The sequence below is a fragment of the Mustela lutreola genome, chromosome 3, assembly GCF_030435805.1.
Source record: "Mustela lutreola isolate mMusLut2 chromosome 3, mMusLut2.pri, whole genome shotgun sequence".
Lineage (NCBI taxonomy): Eukaryota > Metazoa > Chordata > Mammalia > Carnivora > Mustelidae > Mustela > Mustela lutreola.
Window position 1 is genome coordinate 128,850,470 of NC_081292.1, and position 22,560 is coordinate 128,873,029.

General features: G+C 35.5%; 1 protein-coding gene across 4 annotated transcripts in view; it reads left to right on the top strand.

Moving 5' to 3' along the window:
- The window catches only part of MBD5 (methyl-CpG binding domain protein 5), a 186,866-nt gene that overhangs the window by 122,262 nt on the left and 42,044 nt on the right, over positions 1-22,560 (top strand). For all 4 annotated transcript variants that reach the window (XM_059166783.1, XM_059166781.1, XM_059166784.1 and 1 more), the window contains 4 exons: positions 342-1,015; positions 10,113-10,215; positions 11,297-11,477; positions 16,850-18,985. In XM_059166783.1, the coding sequence (XP_059022766.1) occupies positions 903-1,015; positions 10,113-10,215; positions 11,297-11,477; positions 16,850-18,985 (2,533 nt within the window). In that variant the 5' untranslated portion in view covers positions 342-902. The remainder of the gene's footprint in view (positions 1-341; positions 1,016-10,112; positions 10,216-11,296; positions 11,478-16,849; positions 18,986-22,560) is intronic.

Below are 22,560 nucleotides of genomic sequence, written 5' to 3' on the forward strand. Positions count from 1 at the left end.
AGATAATAAGAGACGATAGATATATTGTTATTGTAAGAAGGAGGTTGGGTGCATGCGTGCGTGTGTGTGTGAGAGAGAGAGAGAGAGAGAGAAATGCCATGATCATGTATCTATCTCTAATAATTAGAAAGTTACATGTGGCAAAGAGCAAGCAAATTGGTTAACTAGAGTAAGGGGATCAAGTCGGAAGAAGAAAGCAAGACAAACTTGACATGTAATTTTGACGGCAGAGAACACCAAAGTGGTTTGGTGCACTTAGGAGTTTATTCTATTTTTAAACATGTGCAGCTTCTCAGTTTTCAATATTAAATATAAAGTTTACACATTTGAATATGTTTCAGGCTACATTATTGGAATTTTGAAGACATGAAAACATCAGATGAACCAACCTACGACATCTTGGATTCTGATTGGAAGATGAAGAGAAAATTTAAAGAATGTGGCCTCTAAAGGCGGGTAGTACCTGGAAATATTAACCGACTCACACTGTAAAAATGAGACCGGTCTCTAGACTATAGAGGTTATTTTAGCCTGACATCAAGGTTCAAGACAAAATGTTGAACTAAAAACTGTACACTCCTCCCCTCCCCTAATTCAGGCAGGTACCAGCATTGGTGAATATGATTTTCCTTAGTCAGAAGCACTCATTTTTACCCATGTAGACCATCCTTAGGAATTAAATATTGTTTATTTAATGTAGATTATAATGGAAAACTGATTTTTTCCACAATGGCAGATTTCAAGGACTTGGTTCCAAACTGAGCAGAAGCTTCCCAATGCATTTTGTACAGTCTGGGAAAAACTGTGCTGCATTGGCCATTTTTGAAGGCCATCATGCCCTGTAATATAAGGATATCATCTTACTGCTGATATCTTTGGAGAGTCCCAAGCAGACACAGAAAATGAATGGAGGCAAGGACTATGACGGAGGGGACAAAGATGGAGGTCTTCCAGCTATACAAGTTCCTGTGGGTTGGCAGCGTCGTGTGGATCAAAATGGAGTGCTTTATGTCAGGTGAGCTGCCTTATTACCTGTGTCACTCCAAGTGTGCAGTCCCAAAATTAGGGAAGTAGTATCTGTTCTTTTGAGGAAACAACATACCATCACTGACAGCACCTCACATAAATTTGAATAAATTACCTTTGTGCTAGAAATATTCGAGTGTTTTATTTTTGCATTGTAAATTGCCTTAGGCTACAAGAGAAAATTTTTATGCATTACTTGTATTTATATAAGGTGTCATTCTGCTTATCTCTGTAACAAGGATAAAGAAAAATATAAAGATTTCTAAAAGAAACATATAAACATCATTACCACATTCACAGGAGAATGTAAAATACTAGACGAAGACCTGACAGGTCTTGACAATATTTTCCTGTCCTTCTAGTGCTTCGGCTGGTTTTTCTGATGTAAGGTTGAGTGTTTTTATCTATAGGCAGTATCAGTTATGAGTCTTCTTAATTCCTGATATTAGTTAAAAATAATTTCCCTATTTTTTTCTGTGCAGCTTTTAATCTATTCTATTGCAGATAATAGTAAAAAAGAAAAAGTCATGATGGAGATGGCTCTTCATCTCACAAATAAAAATCATACAAATAAAATGCAAATGCCTGCTCTTTTTAATTTTGGTGACATATATCTAGTGTACAATGAGTCGAATGGAATAACTGAACTGTTGACAAGAAGTTTCAGGGTTTTTTTAAACTGGCCTAACACTGTATTAGTTTTATTAGTACAACATAGTGATTCAATATTTGTATGATTATGAAATGGTCACCTCAATAAGTCTGGCTATCATCAATAGTCATACAAATTATTACATAATTAATGACTATTCCCTACGCTGTCCATTACATTCCTGTGTCTTTCTTATTTTGTATCTGAAAGATTGTACCTCTTTATCCCCTTTATGTATTTTGTCCGTCCTTCCACCCATCTCCCCTTTATCAGCCATCAGTTTGTTTTCTATATCATGAGCCTGCTTCTATTTTGTTTTGCTTGTTCGTTTATTTTGTTCTTTTGATTCCACATACAAGTAAAGTCATACAGTATTTGTTTTCCTCTGTCTGACATATTTTGCTTAGCGTACTACCCAGTCCATTCCTCCATGTTGTCACACATGGCAAGATCTCATACGTTTTCTTCACTGAGTAATATTCCAGTGTGTGTGTTTGTGTGTGTGTCTCTGTGTGTGTACCATATGCCCTTTGTGCGTTCTTCTATCTGTTAACATCTAGGGTGTTTCCACATCTTGGCTATTGTAAATAATGCTGTGATGAACATAGAAGTACAAATGTTTTTTTGAATCAGTGTTTTCATTTTCTTTGGTTAAATACCTAGAAGTGGAATTACTGGATCATATGGTATTTCTATTTTTAACTTTTTGAGGAAGATCCATACTGTTTCCCAAACTTCTTGTTCCAATTTACATTCATACCAACAATGTACAGGATTCCTTTTTCTCTACATCCTGACCAAAATTTGTTATTTTTTATCTTTTTAATGACAGCCATTTTGATACCTGTGAGGGGATATCTCATTGTGGCTTTTATTTGCACTTCCCTGATAATCAGTGATGTTGAGCATTTTTTCATGTGTCTGTTCGCCATCTCTATATCTTCTTTGGAAAAATGTTCATTCAGGTCAACTGTGCATTTTTTAATCTCACTGTTTGTTTTTTGGGTATTAAGTTGTTTGAGTTCTTTCTGTATTTTAGATGTTAACCCCTTATTGGATATACCCTTTGTGAGTATCTTTTCTTATTCAGTAAGTTGTCTTTTTGTTTGTTGGTGGTTTATTTCAGTGTGTAAAAAGATTTTTAGGTTGATATAGTCCCATTTGATAAATAGCCCACTATTTGATATAGTCCCATTTTATTTTTATTTTTCCTGTCCTTGCCTGAGGTGACAAATCCCCCCCCCAAAAAAAATTGCTAAAATTGATGTTGAAGAGCTTACTGCTTATGTTTTCTTTTAAGAGTTTTATGGCTTCAGATTTTACATTCAAGTCTTCAATTTTGAGCTTATTTTTCTGTGTGGTGCAAGAAAGTTGTCCTGTTTCATTGTTTTGCAAGTAGCTGTCTAATTTTCCTAGCAACGCTTATTGAAGAGATTACCTTTTCCCCCATTGTTTACTCTTGCCTCCTTTGTTGTAAATTAATTGACCATATAACCATGGGTTTATTTCTGTACTCTCTATTCTGTTCCATTGACCTATGTATCTGTTTTTGTGCTAGTACATATTGTTTTGACTACATAGCTTTGTAGTATTGTTTGAGATGGGGACTGTGATTATCTCCAGCTTTGTTTTTCTTTCTCAAGATTGGACTTGGCTATTCAGGGTATTTTCTTCTTTTTCATTTGTTACTTTGTTCATTTGGGTCCTCTCTCTTTTCTTTTTTTCTTGATGAGTCTAGTTAAATGTTTTCAATTTCATTTATCTTTTCAAAGAACCAGCTCTTAGTTTCATCAATCTTTTCTATTTTTTTTTAATTTTTAGTCTCTATTTCATTTATTTCCACTCTAATGTTTATTTCCTTTTTCTACTAACTTTGGGTTTTATTTGTTCTTTTTTAGTTCCTTTAGGCATAGGATTAAATTATTTATTTGAGATTTTTCTTGTTTCTTGAAGCAGGCCTATATCACTATAAATGTCCCTCTTAGCACTGCTTTTGGGGTGTCCCATAGATTTTAGAATGTTGTGTTTATTTGTTTCAAATTTTTTATCTTCTTTAATTTATTCATTGGCCACTGGTTGTTCAGTAGCATGATAGTTAGTCTCCATGTGTTTGTGTTTCTTCACTTTGTCTTCTAGTAATTGATTTTACATTTGTTTTATACTGTTTTGGTTGGAAAAGATGGTTTTTTCAATCTCTTAAATTTATTGAGACTTATTCCACATCCTGACACCGTGCTCCGTGTGCTCTTGAGATGGAATGTTCTGTATATATCTAATAAGTCAATCTGGTCTAGTGGGTCATTTAAGGCCAGTGTTTCCTTATTGATTTTCTGTCTGGATGATCTATCCATTGATGTAAATGGGGTGTTAAAACCCCCTCCTGTTGTAGTATTGCTATCAGTTTCTCCTTTTGTGTCTCTTAATATTTGCTTTATTTTTTTAGGCACTGCTCTGTTGGGTACATAAATATTTGCAAATGTTATATCTTCTTGTTAAATTGATCCCTTTATCATTTTATAATTTCCTTTTTTTAATCTCTTATTACAGTCTCTGTTATAAAGTCTATTTTTGATGTAAATATTGCTTCCCCAGCTTTGTTTTTGTTTCCCTTTGCATAGAATATCTTTTTTAATTTCTTCAGTTTCAGTCTGTGTGTGTCCTTAGATCTGAAGTTAAGTCTCTTACAGGCAGCATACACATGGGTCTTATTTCTGTTTTTGTTTTTTTAATCCCTTCGGCCACACTGTATTTTTTGATTGGAAACATTTTAGTCCATTTATACTTGAAGTTATTATTGATATATGTGTGTACTTACTGCCATTTTGTTGTTTTCTGGTTGTTTTTGTAGTTCTTCTCTGTACTTTTCTTCTCTTGCTCTCTTCCTTTGTGATTTGATGATGCTCTTTAGTTTTATGTTTGGAATCCTTTTGCTTTATTTTTTGTGTATCTATTTTTTCTGTTTGTGTATCTATTTTGTGCATCTGTTTTTGGTTTGGGGTTACCATGAGGTTCATATATAACAACCTATACATACAACAATCTGTTTTAAGTTGGTGGTCACCTAAGTTTGAAAGCATTCTAAAAACACTACATTTTTGCTCTTCCTCTACCCATGTTTATGTTTTTGATGTTATGTTTTACATCTTTTTTTTTTTTAATTTTTAATTTTTTATTTTTTGACAAACCATAAGTGTTTTACATCTTTTTATTTTGTATATCCTTTAATTATTGCAGATATCATTGATTTTGTCTTCTAATCTTCTAATCTTCACACTAGCATTATGAGTGGTTGATCCACTACCTTTCCTGTATATTTGCCTTTAGCAGCAAGATTATTTTTTTCTTTCATATATTTTCTTATTTCTAGTCATGGCCTTTTCTACTTAAAGTAGTCCCTTTAATATTTCTTGTAGAGCCAGTTTACTTGCGATGAATTCCTTTAGCTTTTGCTTGTCTGGGAAACTGTTTATCAATTCTGATTGATAACTGTGCCAGGTAAAGTATCCTTGGTTGTAAGCTTTTTCCCTTCAGCACTTTGAATTTATCATGCCACTCTCTTCTGGCCTGCAAAGTTTCAGCTGAAAAATCAGCTGATAGTCTTATGGGAATTCCCTTACATGTAACTAATTGCTTTTCTCTGTTATTTTTTGGGGTTGGGGGGGAGGATGGGGGATGGAATTCTCTCTTTATCTTTAATATTTGACATTTAATTATAATGTGTTTTGGTGTAGATCTGTAGGTTTATCTTGTTTGCGACTCTCTGTGCTTCCTGAACCTGGATGTCTCTTTCCTTTCCCAGGTCAGGACATTTTCAACTATAATTTTTTAATAAGTTTTCCAATACTTTCTCTCTTTCTTCTACTTATGCGACCCCTAAATATAATGTGAATGTTAGTATGCTTGATGTTGTTTCAGGGGTTTCTTGAACTATCCTCACATGTTAATTTTTTTTCTTTTTTGTCATTCAATTTAGGCTATTTCCATTACTCTGTCTTTCAGATTGCTGATCCATTTTTCTATATCTTCTAATCTGTTGTTTATTCCCCCTAGTGTATTTTTCATTTCTGTTATGGTATTCTTCAGCTCTGATTGGTACTTTCTTTTATTTTCTATCTCTTTATTGAAGTTCTAAATGTGTTGTTCATCCATGGTTCTCACAGTTCAGTAGCCATGTTTATGACCATAACTTTGACCTCTTTATCAGACAGATTGTTTATCCCTGTTTGTTTAGTTCTTTTTGAGGTTTTGTCTTGTTTTTTTTGAACATAGTCTTCTGTCTCCTCATTTTGACTACCTCTCTGTGATTGTTTTTATGTATTAGGCAGCTCAGCAACCTCTCCTGGTCTTGAAGGAGTGGCCTTATATGAGATGTCCTATGAGTCCTAGAAGTGCAGTCCTCCCTAACCACCAGTCAGCTGCTACAGAGGTATCCCTCATATGGGCATTGTGTACCATTTTGTTGCCTTGGGGCCACAATTGCTGTGGTTGTACTGCTGGGCAGGGCTGGCCCCTGCCCTGGCTGGATTGTGGCCTCAGGGTAACTGCTGCAGGCTTGCTGATGGGCAAGATTAGGATCTTGTAGGCTGCAAGGCCTGGCAGAGACGCAAGGTTGTGTAGGGCTCAGAGCAAGACACACCCCTTTGCATTAATGATCTAGTAGGTTCCAAAATGGTGCCCACCAGTGCCTGGATCAGCGTGGCAGAATGAGGTGGCAGAAATGACTGTCGCCAATGTCTTAGTCCTTGGGGAGAGGCCCTGCTGCCTCCTGCTTCTCCAGCAGACTCTCCAAGATTGGTAAGTAGGTATCTTCCACTGTGGCCTACGCACTTTTCAGTCTAGTGTTTTTGCTCTAGTTTCTGGGTCAAGCGAGTCTATGCATGAGCCCTTTGAGAGCAGTTTTGTTTTGTTTTGTTTCCTATAATTATGTAGTTTTTCTGGACGTATTTTCTGTTGGTTTTTCAAAGCCAGCTATTTTGGGGACTTGTCCCTCCCGTGCAATATCTAAGGGTTGGGTTGTCTGATGTGAAGCTTAAATCTCTTATTTTTTAGGGAAGAGTTCCATACCTTTTAGATTCTTCCTGACTGTGGAACTCCATGCCTCGGGTGTGTTTTTTTTCCTTATTGAGACTGTGTCTCTGCCACTTCCACACACCTCGGTGCTGCCCCATGTTGTGGAAGCTCTCTGTTCATCTAGTTTCTAAGTCTTTAAGGAGCAATATTCCATATGTAGTTGTAGGTTTATTATGTGTATGGGAAGAGTTGAGCTCAGGATTTTCCTACACTCATCTTGAATGCTTAACCAAGTTTTAGTCTTATTATTAAACAAATGCCACCTAAGATACTTATTTTGTAGTTTATCAGGAAGTATATATGAAAGGTTATGATAATATAAATCTTTGTTTGTGGTGTAATAAAAAAAACTATCAGAAGCAGACTTAGGACTTTTTAACAGATACCACATTGCATCATTACATTAATTAATGTAATGTAACCCCATTACATGGCATTAATGCTATTTCTTTCAGTGTGGTTATTTGTATCCCAGCTTCAGTGGAATTCTGTATTTGAACAAGGATGTATTTTTATAAATGAGATCTTTTCTATTGTATAAATACAAATGATTTCATACCTTAACAACTCAAAAGTCAGTTCAGATTTTCTCTCAGGTTTGTTTGCTTTGTGTAAGTTGTTTCTTGAGGGAAACTTAATTACCTATTGAAATTGTTTTGCGCATAAGTATTTTATTCCTGAAATGGTAAAGATGTGCCCTATATTAATTGGAGTGAAAGGAAAAGAAAGCAGGGAATGTGGGGCTCATCTCATAGTAGATAAGATGGATAAGGACACATAAGTTTTTCAAAGTGTTCCTATTGCCAATGTTGTTTAAAACTGCTAAAAATATTTTGTTGTAATATAGCAAGATATCAATGTTACTGTTCATATTTGTGGTTATTCTAGGCTATAAGGAGCAAATATATATATATATAAAATATATATATATAAAATATATATATTCAGCTTAGAGCAAATAAGTCTAAAATTTTAATAATTTAAATTTTTTACTTCATCTTCATTCCTATGGAAGATACATCAGCTTTTCAGATTGCTGAGAGCTAAGTTAAATCAAGTTAAGTTTAAGAATCTGTCATTCATCTTGTTCATTCATGATTTTCCAAGTGTAAGTAGACTTCATTATCTGGTACTGTGAGTTCTCCCAATCCAGAGCTATACACTAAGAATTATTTCAGAAACAAACTTCACTAGATAAGGTTAAGTACCATCAAATAAATTCAGTCAGCATGGTTTTTATTTGTTTGTATATATAACTGGTTAAATTACTACTTAAACATATATAGGAGGCTAGTCCTCCTTCTGTAGCTCCCTTCTCAACATGCAGTTTGCTTGTAATTTTTAGGTTGGTCTCCAGCTGCTCCTGCCTGAGGGTAGCATTGAGGCTGCACATTAAATTTCCCACCTGCTTCCAATCTTTTGAGCTTTATCTGTGCCGTTAAGACTTGTAACTATTTTTTACATTAATTATTACTCCCAAAAGTTAATTAAAGAGCTACAGCTGAAGGAAAGAACTCAACTGACTGATTGAGAGGAAATGTTTTTAAAGTGTCTAGAGTAGAGTACTCTAATGAAATTAAGGAATTTTTGTCTTCGGGTTTAATTTTATAGTTAAATTCCTCTAGGATTCAGGCTGTACACTTTCTTTAACTGTAAAATGCTGGGCAGTTTCTTTTCACAAAATTCATTAATTCTTCATATGACAACTAATTAGGAATCTTATTTTATCAAAATTGCCAGACCTTCAAAGTCATCTGGTTGCCCCTACCGCTAGGTTGGAACTCAAGTCTGTAATATGGAATTACTTTTTATATATCATCTGAAAAAAATTGTTAGTCTAAACAAATGAATGAGTCAACAATGAGGAAGATTTTAATTGAAATTTTCTATATTCGTAAGTCACTTATATGATTGTCCATAAAAATGAATTGCATTTTAAATCTGGTTTATTTATAGATCTAAAACTATTACCTCTGTTTTTGTATAGGCAGTCTGCCCCCAGTAGAGTAATGCTTTGTATACAAAATGGCGAGTATAATTTCTGGATAAATTTAATCAGAAGGCTAAAGTGAAGGAATAGTCATAAATAAAAGATATTCTTGAATGAAAATATATGAAAATTTTCAAGCCTAATATGCATTTAAGTTATAAAATCAACATATTAATAGTACAAGTCCTAAGGTACAAATAGCCCATTTTAGATTTATTTATTTATTTATTTGACAGACAGAGATCACAAGTAGGCAGAGAGGCAGGCGGAGAGAGACGGAGGAAGCAGGTTCTCTGCTGAGCAGAGAGCCCGACGTGGGGCTCGATCCCAGGACCCACTGAGCCACCCAGACGCCCCCAAATAGCCCATTTTAAACTGATCTTCATTATAAATAAAAATCAAAGACTTATCCTATCATCTGAATTAGTACGTAATCTGTAGACTTAAACTTGATCAGTATTCATGTATTAAACTGACTTTTTGACCCACAGAGTAGTAACATTGAGAGCACTACCCCAATTACCAACCAGAAGGCCTGCATGGCTCCTCTTTACTTGACAGTCTGGTTTAGTTCTTCAGTACAATTTGAGTTGGGCCACACTTGTCTATCTTCAAAGAAAAACATGGATTGGGGAAAAAAGGAAACTCTGTTTTTACATTGGGGCAATATAGCTCTAGACTCCAAAACTGAAGAGAAAAACTTGTTAGCTCCAACTTTTATAGATTTAGTCACTTTCTGGTTTAACTTCCAACATGTTCCTAAATTTCAGTCTTTCCTCAAATAGCTTTAAAGGTAGATTTTCTAGGGGCGCCTGGGTGGCTCAGTGGGTTGAAGCCTCTGCCTTCGGCTCAGGTCATGATCCCAGGGTCCTGGGATCGAACCCCACATCGGGCTCTCTGCTTGGTAGAGAGCCTGCTCCCTCCTCTTTCTCTGCCTGCCTCTCTGCCTACGTGTGATCTCTCTCTCTCTGTCAAATAAATAAATAAAAATCTAAAAAATAAAATAAAGGTAGATTTTCTAGTTTAAAATAATGGTTACTTTCATGTAGTTTTCTTGGTCCTTCTTGCCTGCTTCTGTACTTCTTTAAGAATAGCATTTTTTTCATCCTTAGTGCACTCTTGGTTTTCAAAATACTTCTACTTAATTTTCTATGACAATCTCTATTTTTCTGAGAAATAGTTTGGTTAAAAGAAAGAATGATAGCGTTAAAGGCTATAATTTAGTAGATAACGTAACACTGACAAAGCAAATGTTTTTCCTTAGTAGGAAAATGTTATCATGTAAAGGACAGTAAGACTATAAATTATGCCTTTTTTCATATGATATGTGCAGTCAGAATTATTTCCTGATGTTTTTTTAAACTATTTTTACAGTCCCAGTGGGTCTTTGTTATCTTGCTTGGAGCAGGTTAAAACATACCTGCTTACTGACGGAACATGCAAGTGTGGCTTGGAATGTCCTCTTATTCTTCCCAAGGTAACCATTTCACAATAGATCTATTGGCAGTGCTGTATTTTTTTTAGGTGTTTCATATATTTGTTTTTCTCATTTGGCATTTCATTTTTATATTATTTCTCCAATCATATATGCACTTTAAAGTCTTTATCTAATTAGATACCTTTGCATACGTTCTGGAATGCTTAAAATTGTAGGAAATATTTCAAGTCCTGGTCATGTTCAAAAGTGACAAACCTATATTCATATTAAGTATTTCATCAGAATCTCTTTAGCACCTTTTTATTTGAGCTATACACATGCTCACTATTTAATAGTGCATTTTCCCCCTACTATAAATATTCAATCTATAATGTGATTTTTTTTGCACTGGTGTTGATAAATCTGCCACAAATATATCTAAAATCACAAGGCTGAACCCTCTGAGCCAAAAGTAAAGCTGTTTTAGTCCTTTGCAAGGTAAAAAAATACAGTCATTTTAAATAATAAAATATTTTAGAATAGCATAGAAACAGGTCACTGTTCTCTGAATATCTATTATGTGCTAATCTTAGAACTAAAGTTTAATGGACAGCTTTTCCTTTTATTTGTGTCATCACATTCACCCCCAAAAAAGCATTTGAAACAGACTGTAAGTACGTACACAATAAGTAATAAGATTTTTTTTAAATAGAGTAATAGACATTTTAAATCCATGAAAAAGTGATATTAATACAGTAATAAAATAAAGCCAAAGAAAAAGTAAGCATGTAGAAATGTCAGTTCTTAGAGGTTTTTAAATGTACCGTAATCTGTTTTTGGACTGTTATAACATTAGGAAGTATCTAAAATTGCAAACATTATCAGGTATTATAACTTTCCATACATTTATCTTGATTTGATTGTCTTATTTTCATTATTTACTTTGTCAGTAAAATACAAGAGTTCATCAGAAGTATTTATTATACTATACATAAAGTTGTTTTCTTAAATTTAAAAACTTGAGATGGTTTTATTCAAATTTATGGTTTAATCTATGCAAAACTTTTCTTACAACAAGAGAATTTTTTCTAATTTAATGTTTTCACAGACATATTCTAAACAGAGAATTTTTTTTTTCAAGGTGTTTAATTTTGATCCTGGAGCTGCTGTGAAACAGAGAACTGCAGAAGATGTTAAAGCAGATGAAGATGTCACAAAGCTATGCATACATAAAAGAAAAATCATTGCAGTGGCCACACTTCACAAAAGCATGGAAGCCCCACATCCTTCTCTGGTGCTCACCAGTCCCGGGGGAGGAACAAGTATGTAATGTGGTGAAAGGTTTAGAAATTTTTCTCCCCATCTTTTCTCCTGAGGAATCACTGGAAATCACTTAGCCAAACATTTTCTGAGTCCCCTTTTTAAAACACGCAGAATGCTTTTAAAGTTGTACGTTTTATCATTTTTGACAAATAGCAAATTAGTCTGAAAAATTCCTATGAAGTTATCTCCCCAGGTTTCCTACTTAAGTAATTGAGTCAACTGAGCAGAATAAACACCAATTAACACATACAAATGCTATGCAAGTACACAGAGCTGAGGTAACAAATGAAAAAGTATCATTGATTTTTAGAAAACAAATGTTAACATTTCTCCTAGAGTTGGTTTGGATGTGTGGTATCAAGTCCTCAAACAGAACCAGCAATATTGTCCACAGCTAACAGCGTTATTATTTTTTATTTATTTGAGAGAGAGAGTAGTGTGCACACGCGTGGGGGGGGGGGGCGGGGAGGGGGACAGAGGGAGAAGCAGACTCCCTGCTGAGCAACAAGTAGGGCTCATTCCCAGAGTCCTGGGGTCATGACCTGAGCTAAAGACAGATGCTTAACTGACTGAGCCATGCAGGTGCCCCCAGTGTTATTCTTTCAGTCACTTAGTAGCTATTTCTTGAACACCTACTAAGAGAAATCACCTGATCAAGAACTTTTCATACCTCCACCACACACACACACACACACACACACACACGCTTTTATTTTTTAAAAATTTCAAAGCTGCAGAAAAATTACATAACAGTTCCCTGAGCACCCAAGTACCCTTCATTTAGATTTGACAATTAACATTTTCTGGCGAAAGTTGCAAATATTATGACAGTTCATCCCTAAATACATCAGCACACATCGATGTTCACCTATGGAAACCACAATCTAATTATCATATTCAAAATTTAGCACTTATTATCTAATATGCAGTGTTCAGGGTTGCCTGGGTGACTCGGTTGTTAAGCATCTGCCTTTAGTTCAGGTCATAATCCCAGGGTCCTCAGATCTAGCCCTGCATCGGGCCCTCTGCTCAGTGGGAAGTCTGCTTCTCCCTCTCCGACTCCCCCTGCCTGTGTTCTCTCTCTCACTGTCTCGGTCTCTGTCAAATAAATAAAGTCTTTAAAAATAATAATAATAATAATAATAATATACAGTGGATATGATTAGAAAGTAGTTGTCCTAATAATATCCAGTTATTCCAGTGGTCCTAATAAATTCTAATTGTCCTAATAATTTCTTCAATTCTTAAACCCAGGATGCAATCAAAGATCATATAACTGCACTAAATTGTTACACTTCTTTCATCTACACCAATTCCCCAGTCTTTTAAAATCTATTTTTGAAGAATCTAATTCAACTTTACAGATATTCCTCAGTTTGTATTTGCCTGATTATTTCTTCATATTTATTCATACTCAGGTTAAACACAGTTTAGTGGAATATTGCATGGGTGATGTTATATCATTAGGAGATACAGAATATCAATTTATCCCATGTTGATGACATTAAGCTTGAGTGCTTGGTTAAAGTTATATATATCCAATTTCTCTATTGTTAAGGTAACTTTTCCCTTTGTAACTAATCTGTAATTTGTGGTAAATTTTCCCTTTTAACTAATCTGAAATCTGTAAAAAAAAAAAAGTATAATTTTTTACATTTAAGATGTAAAAAATACTTTGAGACTCAGAAACTTTTTGTGTGAATTAGGATGTGAGCTCCCTCCAAAATATTACAGTCAACTTAACAGTTGTGTAATAATTCAAGACAAAATATGGCTGAGCACCAAAGCATTTGTTTATGAAGAATAAGCGATTCTGTTCTCAGAGTTCTGAAAAATAGGAACAATGAGTATAATTTGTAATGATTAGAAGAGGTTTTATGGTAGACCTCAGATTTGAACCAGCCCTGGAAAATAGTAAGATTTGGAAATCTGAGGGGAATAAGAAAATTCTTATTCAGTATGAGTATAGCATAATTAAGAGATGATGTGGAAACTAATCTGAATTGAGTGAAAGATTAAATTCGCATAGGTAAATTGAGACCAAATTACTACCAGCTTTAGATACAAAGAGGAGCAGTTGTGACATCATATAGGTAATTAAAGAGTCACACTTAGAACTCGTGAAGAGAGCATGAAAAGACAAATATGGCAGTTATTAACAGAGAACTCCTCTTCAATAACCTTCCAATCTTTGAACTTTAACAGGAATGATCAGAAAAATTTCTCCACTAAGGTATGTAAAAAAAAATTTTTTTAGGGAATTTTTCTTTTTCTTTCAATGAGCTACATTTTTAAAAATTCAAAGATATTACAACAATTTAAAGACATATTTAATAAATTATCTGAAATTTATCATTATCTTGCCACCTTGATAAAACTATGTTTTCGTTTTGCATATTACCTTGCATATTATCTGCTGCCATTCTCATACCACATTATATCAATTTTACCTCTTTCTACAAAGTCTCCCTTGTCACTTTTTTAATGACCCTAGCAGAATCTTGATCTAGGTCTTTTGTCATACCCTATACATACAAGTTTCATTATTGAAATTAAAGGTAAATCTTTAACCAGTATAGGTATAAGAGGTATATCTCCATCCCCTTTTAAAATGTTATGCTTTATTGGATTAATCGCTATCCTTTTACTAGCTTCAGACATAGCATTTTAATTTCCTAATATTAAACTGTATTATAGGGTTGGGATTTAAATAAAAGTTAAGGAGACTCAAGTAGTACTTTTCACTCCTCTTCATTTTACATATATGAGGATATATTTAGTTTCTGTCTCTTATTTTGAAAGGTCTGGTTGAGTATACATGAAAGCACTTGATGAGTGCCCAGCATTTCCATTTGCCAACTCTTGTAATACTTCGGTTGCTAAGTATAACACAACATCAGCATGACTTTTGTTTGTTTATTTAGTATTCCTATCATCTTAAAGATGGTAACTATTTTTCCCCAGGTATGGGAGAAATCCTTTCTAAACCACAGCTGTTTTCTAAATTCTGTTGAATATAAGAATGCCAGTGTCTGTATTTTTAAACATTGAACTGTATGTAATTATAGAAATAACAAAAAAAAGACATAACTCAGTGATTTTGTTACTAATAAGGATACAGTTCATCACATAATAATGCTAATGATGTTAATAATAGACAACTGTGCTCTCACTAGATGCTAGGTGCAATGTGCCAAATATTTTCCATATATTACTTCTTTAACATAAACTTTAAAGTTCTGTCTTTAACAAGAAAATAAGTTCAGTTGGGTGTATCTTCTGCAATTCTCTTGTATCATTGGTTCTCAACTTTTCATATATTATGTGCAGAAACCACTCTATCAAATAATCTTTACCATGCCAGAAACAGAAAGCCCAGTTTTCCAAGAAGAATATATATTCACTTCATTCTCTTATTTCTTTAATGCAACCTACCTAGATTCTGTATACCTCGGGTTGAGAACCTCTGTCTTAGAAATTGTAATGAGGGGCACCTGGGTGGCTCAGTGGGTTAAGCCTATACCTTCAACTCAGGTCATGATCTTAGGATCCTGGGATCAAGCCCCACATCTGGTTCGCTGCTCAGCAGGGAGCCTGCTTCCCTCTCTCTCTCTCTGCCTACCTGTGTCAAATAAATAAATAAAATCTTTTAAAAAATTATAATGATATAATTTTACCTGTATACTGTCTAGCAGGTAGGAGAACTATATTTATCTTAAGTGTGTGATTATCCATTTAAGTAAATATACGTCCAATTCCAAGTGAACCCAAGTATACTTGCTAATATATTGCTAGCCTCAGAATTGGGGTGGCCAATATATAGTATAAATAGTACCACTTTCATCACCTGTGCCTGTAATGGACTCACTGACATTTTCTCACAGAGCCCAGCCAGGGTGCAACATCCTTTTGACATAGCTCACTAAGCAACCACCACCAGTTAATGGAAATTGGCATATGAAGCTGATTTTATTTGCCATCTGTTTTAGAAGGCACAACTTTGTAAATTGTTAAGCATCCTCAGGGGCTTAAAAAACTTAAACTTACAATTCTGACATGATAGAATGAAAATTCTGTATGATGAGCAGGCTTGCTTTTGTTGCCTATATTCTGTCTGATCTCCAAAAGAATGGAAGGGATTCCAAAAAGCCAGGGAGGGAGCAATGCTTGCTATTAAAAGAGAATACTCAGTTGGAACCCAATAGTGAAGATCTTAGCATTCTGAGTAAATCCTGCATAGGAATTCTGTCCTAATAAAAGAATCACAATCTTTTACCTAAGTTGGTTGTTACCTAAGGCTGTTTTTACAATAATGGCTTATCAAGGGCAAAGGAATTGCAATATTCTATAATTTGTTACAGTTTTATTACAATATTGCTACAGACTTGAAGAAGCTAAACTTGATTGCAGTATCACTGCACTTAGCAGTTGTTTGTTATCATTCCCATTTTAAAAGATTCAAAATCCCATTCACTTAATTCACTAAAGTTAAGGCTCTTTTGCTCTCACAGTGAGAATGTTGAGATAAGGAAGAGTTTTCGTTGCTGTCCTGAGCAAATTTTAGTAAGGTAACAGAAAGATGGATAGGGTAACAAATTTTCTGGTGAAAATAGCAATGCAATACACAACTAATGAATCACTAAATACTACACCAAAAACCAGTGGACTGTATGTTGGGTAATCGAATTTAAATTTTTTTTAATAAGCAATGTATTCAAATTACAAGAAAATATGCCATACAGATTATAATTTTCTTGTTCCTTTTTTTATGTATCTATTTGACACAGAGAGAGAGATAGAGAGGGAACATTAGCATGACAAAGGAGAGAGGGAGAAGCTGACTCCCCACTGAGCGGGGAGCCTGATGCAGGACTTGATCCCAGGACCCTGGAATCATGATCTGAGCCAAAGGCAGCCACTTAATGATTGAGCCACTGAGGCACCCCAGTTTATAATTTTCTGTTGTAACCATGTTCTTAAAAAATTCAAATCCGACAAGATAGTAACATCACCATTTCCAAAGAGGCTGTCAGTCTTGATTTTTCACATTATAAATATTATTAGAATGGCTAATGTGAGTATATGCTGATTCAAATCCCCATCCTTTCTCAACTGATAAGAAGTAAACAAACATAATGACCAGTTATTGAGAACTTTTGGTCAACTGAGAGAGAATAATGTGTGTTTTTTCCATCGAAGTTTACTGTAGAGCACAGAACTTTTTTTTAAGTGCATAGAGTCACAGCTTCTGTTTGCAAATTTCTATTCCAGACGCCTTCCCTTCCTCAGTTCCTCCTTTCCTTCCCTTCCCCCATGCCAACACAAAAGAATTGAGACCACTAACAGAATTTTTGTTTGTCTTTCACATCAGATGCAACTCCAGTAGTACCTTCACGGGCAGCAACTCCAAGATCCGTAAGAAATAAGTCGCATGAAGGAATTACAAATTCTGTAATGCCTGAATGTAAGAATCCTTTCAAGTTAATGATTGGATCATCAAATGCCATGGGAAGGCTATATGTACAAGAATTGCCTGGAAGCCAGCAACAAGAACTCCACCCTGTCTACCCCCGGCAGAGATTGGGCAGCAGTGAACACGGACAGAAATCTCCATTCCGTGGCAGCCATGGAGGCCTACCCAGCCCAGCATCATCAGGTTCCCAGATATATGGAGATGGCTCAATCTCTCCAAGGACTGACCCACTAGGAAGCCCAGATGTTTTCACAAGAAGTAATCCTGGTTTTCATGGAGCTCCCAATTCTAGTCCTATTCACTTGAGTAGGACTCCTCTTTCTCCACCGTCGGTAATGCTACATGGTTCTCCTGTACAGTCATCCTGTGCAATGGCTGGAAGGACTAATATACCTCTTTCCCCAACCTTGACTACAAAGAGTCCAGTAATGAAAAAACCAATGTGTAATTTTTCAACTAATATGGAAATACCACGAGCAATGTTCCACCACAAACCACCCCAAGGCCCACCTCCCCCTCCTCCACCTTCTTGTGCTCTTCAGAAAAAGCCATTAACATCCGAGAAAGATCCACTTGGCATTCTTGACCCAATTCCTAGTAAACCAGTGAATCAGAACCCTGTTATCATTAATCCAACTAGTTTCCATTCAAATGTCCACTCTCAGGTACCTGTGATGAATGTAAGCATGCCTCCTGCTGTTGTTCCTTTGCCAAGTAATCTCCCTTTGCCAACCGTAAAACCTGGTCATATGAATCATGGGAGTCACATACAAAGAGTTCAGCATTCAGCTTCAACCTCCCTGTCCCCTTCTCCAGTGACATCCCCAGTGCACATGATGGGGACTGGAATTGGAAGGATTGAGGCATCGCCCCAAAGATCACGCTCATCTTCCACATCATCAGATCACGGAAATTTCATGATGCCACCTCTAGGACCCCAGGCCACTTGTAGTGGTATTAAGGTTCCACCCAGGTCACCAAGGTCAACGATAGGGTCCCCAAGGCCATCAATGCCATCAAGCCCTTCTACCAAGTCCGATGGACATCATCAGTACAAGGATATCCCTAACCCATTAATTGCTGGAATGAGTAATGTACTAAATACCCCAAGCAGTGCAGCTTTTCCTACTGCATCTGCAGGAAGTGGTTCTGTAAAGAGTCAGCCTGGTTTGCTGGGAATGCCTTTAAATCAGATCTTGAACCAGCACAATGCTGCCTCCTTTCCAGCAAGTAGTTTACTCTCAGCAGCAGCCAAAGCACAGCTAGCAAATCAAAACAAACTTGCTGGTAACAACTGTAGCAGCAGTAGCAATTCTGGAGCTGTTGCTGGCAGTGGCAACACTGAAGGACATAGCACTTTAAACACCATGTTCCCTCCTACTGCCAACATGCTTCTCCCGACAGGAGAAGGGCAAAGTGGTCGAGCAGCACTAAGAGATAAGCTGATGTCTCAGCAAAAAGACTCATTGCGGAAAAGAAAACAGCCACCTACCACAGTGTTGAGTTTGCTCAGACAGTCTCAAATGGATAGTTCTGCAGTTCCTAAACCTGGACCCGACTTGCTAAGAAAGCAGGGTCAGGGTTCCTTTCCCATCAGTTCAATGTCTCAGTTACTACAGTCTATGAGTTGTCAAAGCTCTCACTTGAGTAGCAATAGTACCCCGGGTTGTGGGGGCTCAAATACTGCTTTGCCTTGCTCTGCTAACCAGCTGCATTTTACAGATCCCAATATGAACTCCAGTGCTCTTCAGAATTCACTGACACAGACCATACCTTTGAGAGGGGAAGCCGTGCACTGCCACAATGCAAACACTAACTTTGTTCACAATAACAGTCCAGTCCCAAACCACCATCTCGCAGGTTTAATAAATCAGATTCAGGCTAGCGGGAACTGTGGGATGCTCAGTCAGTCGGGCATGGCTTTAGGAAATTCATTACATCCCAATCCACCTCAGTCAAGAATTTCAACGTCCTCCACTCCAGTGATACCAAACAGCATTGTTAGCAGCTATAATCAAACAAGTTCTGAAGCAGGTATGGTTTTATTAGAAAAAAGTACCCCAAGGTACTAAACTTTTCTACTTTTTTAAAAATTTGTACCAAAATATTTATTATGATAAGAAATGATCCTTTCCCTGTTGTGAAATTGTCATCATTTCTTTAGTATTTATAATTTTATTTACAGAATGCTAGGGATTTGTCTATTAGAAAAAAAGAACAAGCAAGGGGATTCCATATGTTTCCGTTATTTGTTGTTGATCTGTGTCATTTTGAATTTTGTTTGACTTTCAGTTGGTTTTATAACCATTGGACTCTAAACTACAAAAGAAGCCATAGAAGGCAGGGTTTCCTGGTTCATGAGACATGTACTTACTTGGTCTATGCCAACATAAAAGTCATTTCCCCTAGCTTTTGTTTGTATTCAGGTAAATGAAGCTCATCTTGGAAAACCCAAAAAGGCAAAAATAAATGGATTTTTTTTTTGTTCTTGCTGCTGACCAGAAATAGGTGAATGGATAGGAAAAGGTAACTAGAAGTTGTATGAAGTAGAAAGCTGCCTTCTAATGTGTTCTCTTATCCTAGTTTGCTATCCTTTATTATTATTTGTTTGAGAAAATTCAAAAGTGAATATTGGCTCCTCCCTTAAAAAAAAGGTAATAATTTAAGTTTTCTAATAAAAAAAGGCTTGAAAACCTGATTTCCAGAATTTTTGATCTTGAAATTGTTTTATAGTTTTCTTGTAGAAGTTAATCATTATTTTTACCGTTGACATTAAGGTTTTGAACCCAAATTTATTCTATCTCTTCATCCGCTTTAATGAAGGAGACAAATTTATTTAAAAGTAGACACATTAGAATGAACTGTGTTTTGTGCAATAGAGTTATCAGAAATTGTTATAAAAATCAGTAAAGAAGCACTAAAGAGGTGAATTCGTCGAGACATCAGAAAATCTGACCATGAAAAGCATAGAAAGAATACCCAAAACCCAACACTAATGATTTGAGAGGTCTATAGGAAATGATAGGGAGGAAACAAAAGATAATGATAGAGACAGTATTACTCAGATATGAAAACAGTGGGCTTTGCAGACCAGATGGCTCCTGGAGATGAGGAAATTGCTGAGGCTTTTACTAATAAGCTATTTTGTAGATATGTATAGACTGTAATATACCATCATGCTGGAAAAGCATCAGAACCCACAAGCCTGTGTTGCTGTTAGTAAAATCCAGTGTTTTCCTTCCTGGTGTCACTCCTTACACCTGCCATCCTCCACAACTTGTGTTATGTTTTATGTCTGGATGTCAGTGTTTCCTGAAGAACTGCTCATTGATCCTCTTGTGTGAAGAACAATATATGATGGAGAAGATAATCGAAATGATTAGTGCCTTCTTGATATTCTTAATCTAAAGAATCTCATGAAATTATTTTCTATGTGTTTAACAGGATCCTTGTTCCAAAGGGGCTTCCAACTTTTCAATGACTCGTGTTCTTTTTTAAATAATTCCACACAAGTGAAAATTTAATCTTACACTTTTAGAAGATTAAAGCCACATAAAATCCATAACTATTTTAAGATACACCGTATTTATTAAGCATGCCTTCAGTTGTTTAGATGAGATGCTGTTAGTCTCCTTGTATTATATATCTTTACATAATTGATACCCCTTACCTCAACTTACTTTGTTTCAGGTCTGAGTTCATATTGCAAAGTGTATATATTTTATTAATGATGTATTTCAATTTATCCATAATGGAAAAGACCAACACTTATTTATATTTTTGTTTCTTCTGAATGTTAAGTTTATAGACTTATTTTATGTAGTCTTGGACATGTGTTTTCTTGTTCCATGAACCTCTGTAAAGCGTCAGATCTGGATTGCCAGCACTGGGAGTGTCAAACACACAGGTTGAAATTTATCAATATTAGAAAAGTGTTAGCATAGAAATAGATAAATGGGACAAAAATAAATGTCTAGTAATGATATGGATGTGACCAATCATGTGTAAGCTAACAGAAAGCATTTACTTGATAAAAATCTAGGTCAGTAAGAATTTTTAAAATATTAAACCTAATAAAATTAAATACTAATTAATGTACGTAGATCTGATGTGCAGTGGGTTGTGAAAATGGGTAGATTTACTAATTAATGTAACTCTTTTGATGAGTTGAATATTTAAGAGGTCTCTAATGCCATGTTTCTTTTTGATACACAGTAAACTGTGTCAGCTAAATGTACTGTTATTATAATTGCTTAGCCTAAATATTTATTTACTCTGACACTTATTCATCCATCAAATAAGTACCAAGGCTAGGCATGCAGAGTGAGCTAGCTGGTGACAGTCACAGCTATCTCTGTAAGTTCAGCTAGGTATTCCTAGCATACCAGTAAGACATCAGAAGAAAAATGCATTTTATTCTTAAAATGTTGCTTATAGATATCAAGTACCTAGTATGTGCCAGCTTATTTACCTATGTTATTTCTGATTTGTGTAGTTTCCCAAATTATAAGGTATTATTGCCCCCATTTTAGAAATGCGCAACTGAGGATCAGAGAATGTAAATAACCGTCCAAGACTATGCGTAACTAAGTTAAGATTTGAACTCAGGTTCATCTGATTCTAAAATCCATTTTCTTCCAAGCTGTGTAAGTTCTTCATCTAAAACATTCAATAGTCAATAAAATGCTGTTTTCACTGGCAAAATCTTTAAAAATACCCAACAAGTCAGGAATTAAAGCACATCAGTGTATATTAAAAGCCATGTTTGTAAATTTTTATGCACTTTTAGACAAAAGTTATTTTTGCCTTCTCTCTGGACTCTGGTATCAGAGTGTATAATGAGATTGGGATATTTGTATCAACACAGATGAAATATCCAAACTTATCAAGAGAACCACCCCTCATTTGTGAATCACATTTGGTGACCTTTTTATTAATGGATTTTATCACTTCTTTTAATCAGATCAGAATGTGTTTCCTAGTGAGTGATATGTCAGTAGATCTTTGAAGGAGGCAACTATGCAGGTACTAGTTCTGCCCTTCCAAGCACACAGTGAGGGGGAAAGAGCCCCACAAGAACATGGGCGTGCTCTTCTCTGTGGTGACGGAGCCTGGACAGAACTCAAGTGACCGGCTCAATTCAGTGCCTTTTCCCACTCTCCTAAACAGCTCAAAATTATTACAGTAAGTCTTCAATTAAGAGAAGAAATCACCTGCTCTGAGAACACTTGATTTGATTGGTAATTTATTTTCAGAAACTTCTTCTAAAGAGTTTTTCTATTATAAACAACCCAAACACTGATTTTTTTAAGGCCTATATGTGAATTCCATGGGACATACTTAAAAATGTATTACATCTCAAATATGGGAATTGAAGGCAGAGGTAGTTAAAAAAACAAAAAAAGAAGAAGAAGAAAAAAAAATCAGATAAAAAATATAAAATGCTTAGAAAATCTTTCTAAAATTTAAGACTGTACAAGGCTTTATTAATTCTATTTGGTGTTTTGAAATTGCTTCCCAGGAAAGCTCTCTGAACACTTTGCATTGTAACATTTACAGATTTCTATTAACTTTTTGGACCTCAAATTACAAGTAAAGTTTAATATTTC